General features: G+C 41.5%; 1 protein-coding gene across 2 annotated transcripts; it reads left to right on the top strand.

Annotated features, from left to right (window-relative positions):
• The first annotated feature begins 468 nt into the window (after positions 1 to 468).
• On the top strand, positions 469 to 4,181 carry psmg3 (proteasome (prosome, macropain) assembly chaperone 3). 2 transcript variants are annotated; one of them, XM_069180772.1, is made up of 4 exons: positions 469 to 500; positions 1,895 to 1,979; positions 3,451 to 3,685; positions 3,792 to 4,181. In XM_069180772.1, exons 3-4 carry the CDS (start codon positions 3,470 to 3,472, stop codon positions 3,942 to 3,944), a joined length of 369 nt encoding a protein of 122 aa, XP_069036873.1. In that variant the 5' UTR covers positions 469 to 500; positions 1,895 to 1,979; positions 3,451 to 3,469; the 3' UTR covers positions 3,945 to 4,181. The 2 variants fall into 2 exon arrangements, with proteins under 2 accessions (XP_069036873.1, XP_015215214.2); XM_015359728.2 differs by lacking the exon at positions 469 to 500 and adding an exon at positions 910 to 988.
• The last annotated feature ends 1,155 nt before the right edge of the window (positions 4,182 to 5,336 follow it).

Here is a 5,336-nt window from a genome sequence, read left to right as displayed (position 1 = left end):
AAGGCCTTTCCATTATGTTTGTAATTGTGTATGTGATAAGTACGAAGTGTGAATGGTACATACCCCCCACCCCTTTCCCTCAGATCACTGAAGTGTTCTCCATTGTGTTGTGTTGTGTTGTATTGGGCCACCCTTCACCTGTTTGCGGTTGGTTCCCAGACTGCCACACCAGCAGTACTCAAAAAAAATTGTTGATCTTAAAGGGAAAGGTTACTGGGAAGTCATCCATAATCAACTGATGTGTGTCTCTTTTCCTTGCTTAAACAAATTAAAACCCTCACGTGACTTGGTTAAAGTTTGTAAGCTGGCAACAGTTTGTAAGTTATCTTTGGAACTATATTAAATTATTTTATTTGTTTACCAATGGTCCACCACTATAAGAAATACGAGTAAGTCCCTTTAAGGGGGGGTGGCCCATGGAAGGAGGAGCTATAAAGGGACTGGGGGCACGCAGCAGGTGGATGGTCTCTTGGAGGGAAGGTGTGCTGAGAGGAGCCTCTGTGAGTTTTGGATTCTATTTGATCCTAGTTTGAAGGAAATTAATCCAGGTTTGCCTGCACTGGAGGACTGCTGTTTGTTAATTAAATCAAACCCAGTTGCTTGCTTGGTGACAATCAGGCACAGAATGGGGAAAATGAGGCCCACTGAGTCTTGAACACTACCACTGGCTGAAAGGAGCTCCATGCAGAAAAGCTTGAATTTCTGTAAACAGTCTAATGCCATTCTGTACTCTACACATGGTTGGGCCTCTTTCACTTGTTTTGTTTAAAGCATTAACTGGCAATCAGAATTATCTGACTCCTACACCATCTGTGTACTGCCTGTTTTCATTAAGTATGCTTAAAGTAAAGCTTTCTAGCTTGTGGGCTTTTATCCCCATTATTAAAACAGTGGTGCCTTCTTTTTCAGCTTGTAGCAGATTTCACAGTGGTGAGGTCCTGCCATGTCAAAAGACATGAATTCTGAAAAAATACACTGACAAGGCAAGGTGGGAAACTGCCTGTGACCTTCTTTGTATTGGTTCCAATATTTATTTTTTGCTAATTAATGTGAGATTTATATTTTAAATTTGAAGTGAAAGGCCCTGAATGTGAAAATGCTTGCAGTGCTGTGGGTTTTCACTAGGGGCCTCAGTAATGTGCATGTGTTTGACATGTTTCATGTGGATACCCCAAGTGAGCTGTCTGGTCCTCTGGTTAATCTGTGCCTTCATGGACAACCTTTATATTAAAGTAATTCTATTAATGATTGGGTGTTTAAATTCTATAGTTATATTCAACTATTGCTGATGTTTTAAAAATGAATAAGAAATTGTTCCACCCTGTGCCTCCCTAAGGATTGCTGCATTTAATCTGGTCAGCATAAATATTTAAACAAGATGGTCTTTTTTTGTAGATGTAAAACAGCTTAAGCTATTTCTATCACAAGTACTAAAAGCTGTTGCTGGTTTGTGCTTTACTACAGGGGAAACAAATTTAGCAAAACTAGATTTGCATTAAAGCAGTTTCATCCATATTTTTAAGTTAACAGAAATTGATTCATGTAATAAGACTTAAACGTTTTTTTGAAGCTATGGTATTTAGTCGCGCTTTGTCATTTAAAAACCGTCTTTTTCTTTAAGTCGGAGAAAAAATGTTTTCGGCTCACATTGTATAGTTATAAAAATATTATACTTTTTAGCGGAACTGTGGCAAGATGTGCTGATAAATATTTATAATAAGTGTTGCAACACTTATAGAGAACGTAAACCACCTCTAGGATGTTTTAAGTTGAGGAGAAAGTCGCAATATTTAATTATAATAAAGTAACAGGTTGATAAACAGTTTCTGTTCTGCGCTTGTGCGCTGTTTCCCACATGTGGTAGTGACTTGCACCGGAGCAGAAGTCTTTTCAGTTTTTTTCAGCTCCCCTGACCGTGTGTATATTTCAAGATTTCCGTAGGATTGTTTTGCATACATTTGGCCGAACGTAAGCAGAAGGTAAGATGCGGTTTTTGTACCTTAAAATTCTCACGAACCCTTAATCGAGCCTGGCTGTAGAATCCTTCGTGGCCCGCTGCACTGGGAGTTGGTGGAAGCCCCGAGCTCTCGTAGTTCACTCGCCGAGCGAAGTGCGGTGTCGGCAGGATCGAACTGGTTTCGGTAGCGCTGTTAACTGCGAGCCGTCCAAGCAGGAACGCTGGAAAGGTAATTCCATATTTCCTTAAAATGCGATATGGACACTGATTTTTCAAATAAAATGCATTTTAGAATATTTAAGAAACCCCAGTGTAAGTGTTGGGTATAAAATACCGTCAAAAACATCTTTTTCCAGTTTGGGGCAAAAGGATTAACCGATTTTAATTGAAGGTCGAGCTTAAAGGATATTTATCGAAAGTGTAAATATAGAAACCTAAGCTTGTGATTTGTTCCTTGCACAATCTTTTTCTTTAAAAACTTTAGTTTAAATTTTAGATTCCTTACCGTCGTCTAGAGTTTGACATTTAAGTATCGTCTTTTCCGCAGAAATTAAGTGAACAGCAGTAATAAACCCATCAATATGTATGGACTTAAAACTTATACTTGAGTTAACAAGACAAACGGGATACCAAAAATTAACCTGAGTGTTTAGTCCTGTAAGTCATGAATGATGTGTATATAATCTTTAAAATGGGTTAAAACCATTTTTAACTGATTTGATTCTTCGAGAACTGCTGAAGAGCATTAAGTTGTTTCCGTCAAAACCTTCAAACTTCTGTATCATTTAAAGGGGAACCAAGGCCATTTTATACATTTTGGGGTTGGAAAGAATCAGCAGGGATGAGTGCATTTCAAACCTGAACGAAAGTAAGAGGTGTACACACAGGAACTTGTAAAACCACCAATTTACACCACAAAATTGACGAAATTTCCAAGGGTGCGCAGCACCCTATTCTGCGAGTCAACAAAACTTCGGGTGACCTGATGCAGCCTTGTTGCATCTTATTGCGCCTCCTTAATCCAATGGACATATTGCTCTCGACTTCGGGGTGGTTAACTCACTTGTTTACTCTGCAAGCAGATCAGGTTGGGAACGTGCGCGGCGAGTGAGCTTCTGCACAACCTGCACTTAATTCATCGCAGGGCATCAGTCATCCTGACGAGCGAGCGGACAGGGCCGTACCGCGTCACGGCTCTCGCCCGTGGCGTGACCAGGGGTTTGCCACACCAAGGGGACTCACGATTGTGCTTAATTTGGGTTTTGTCATTTTTTTTACACCGTTCATTTATTTTGTTACCAACATTTTAATAACCAGTTTGAGAAATTGGGCCTGCGGTCCCTCTTTAATTCCTTTGTTCTCACCATTTGTTTTTTAAATCTCTTTTATACACTTCCCTATAAAAGAGATGCTCGGGTAGGCTTGAACTGCTGTATGAAATAGTGGAATGTGTCATTGAGCGTGAAGTTATCATGGTCCATTTTATTTTTCAGACCTATCCAGAAGGTGACTATGGCAGCTGAACCCATCATCAGATCCAAGCAGAGAGAACAGATGGTCAACGGCATCTCCACTCAGGTTGTGTGCACAGAGTTCAGCAACTACATATTTGTAGTCCTCACCCAATATGGGAAGATGGGGACACTAATTTCCCTTACGCCTGATACCACATGTGGTGACATTAACAAGCCTATGTACACCACAAAGATCCTCCTAGGAAAAGATGAGGTAAACCTTTTTCTGTCTCAACATACTACTGCAATACTATCTTATTAAATCCTTAATATAAAGATTCAAAACGCAAACAAATTGGATGTTTTTGGTGCTTTTACAGGCTCTGACGCATGTCTTTGCAAAAAATCTTGTGACGTTTGTTTCGCAAGAGGCTGGGAACAAACCTGTTCTGCTTGGACTGGCCCTTAAAGATGGTACCATTGAAGGGATAAAAGTCATGAAGGAGATGATCAAAAGCTGCCAGGTCTGGTAAAACTGTTCATCACACAGGAAGCAGCACTGTGGACTGAGCCCAGAAACTGATCCAAGGAGAAACAGGAGTGAGCCTCCTGGTTGGTGACAAGGCAGAGTTCAAGCATCATGGGAGAAATTCAGAAGTAACTGTTCAGACTCTAAGGTGGGGGGGGGGGGGAGTGGAAGACTGAACTGCTGCCTTTTTTTTGTATTTTGTGTACATGAATGAAAGTGAGGAGTAAAACTTTGTACTGCTTTTCTCTTCTCTGTCAATCATTCTCTCCTTCTATAAATCCTTACCAAGCTGGGAATCTCTGGTACCACTCACAGCTGGTTCTCGTGTTTAGTGTTAATGGCAGTTAACTTGTCTCCTGGAGCTCCTTGTCCCCCAGCTCTCTGACCTTCCCATAATCTGACCCCCATATCTTGCCTTCCTCATCTGTCAGTTTCTTTCTGTCCTCCAAGTAACAAGCGCAAGGCAGGACCCTCAATGGGATGCCTGCCCGGTGCATGGCTCACACAGCGAGGAAGACGGTTGCACCAGAAACTAACCTACCTGGGACTGGGGGAGGAAATCCACAGGGGGGAGAACATGCACACTCCACACAGACAGCACTCCATTCTCCAAGGGCCCCAGTGCTGTGAGGCAGCCATACTAACCACTGGGCCATGAAGCTGCCCTGCTATATAAGTGCAGGTGCATATTACTGTGACCTGTCCTGAATTATTTAATTGTAAGGAGGTATTCTGTCCTTCAAATCTGGGAAGCTTTTTGTGCATGTCAGGATGTTTGAAATAAAATGAATGACACAGCACCCGGAGCCTGATGTGCACAAGAAAAGTGTTGGATGCTGCTGGTACTTCCAAAGTTGGAGCCAACATTAATTTACACTCATTTAGGCATTGGGTTATTCTTACACATTGCACTAAATGTCTGTAATTAACAGTCAGTTTCTCCTAACTCATTTTGGAGTACTGCTTTGAAATCTTACTTGGTAAAGAAATGAAGTCTTATGAAACCATAACTAAGTCATAACTGATATCTTGGCTCTTGTGTAAAATTTGATGTTTAATTTACATTAATTTTATTTGAAGCAGTGGTTGGCTCAATTCGTATAGATTTGCAGGTCATTAGCTGAGAAGGTATCTACAGAACCAGGTGGCCTATGGCCGCAGTCCAGGTACCATATACCTTTGTAAATTAAAAGCATGTGTCGCTGTGAAGCAGGATTCTACAGCACTGTTTACAGGACACCTGTAGCTGAGGCGTTGTCCTCTTCTCTGAACTGTAAAGTCTAGAAAACGCGACAGGATTCTGTGTCAGCGCTGTGAAAGGTGTGTTCTTCCTGTGCAAACTGCGAGCGACACGTGATGGTGAGCCACGTGACCTGGTCTTGTCATATGGGAAGGG

The sequence above is a fragment of the Lepisosteus oculatus genome, chromosome 19, assembly GCF_040954835.1.
Source record: "Lepisosteus oculatus isolate fLepOcu1 chromosome 19, fLepOcu1.hap2, whole genome shotgun sequence".
In the NCBI taxonomy this organism is placed as follows: domain Eukaryota; kingdom Metazoa; phylum Chordata; class Actinopteri; order Semionotiformes; family Lepisosteidae; genus Lepisosteus; species Lepisosteus oculatus.
The sequence above is the reverse complement of the archived record's forward strand: the minus strand, read 5'-3'. Positions and strand labels throughout refer to the sequence as shown.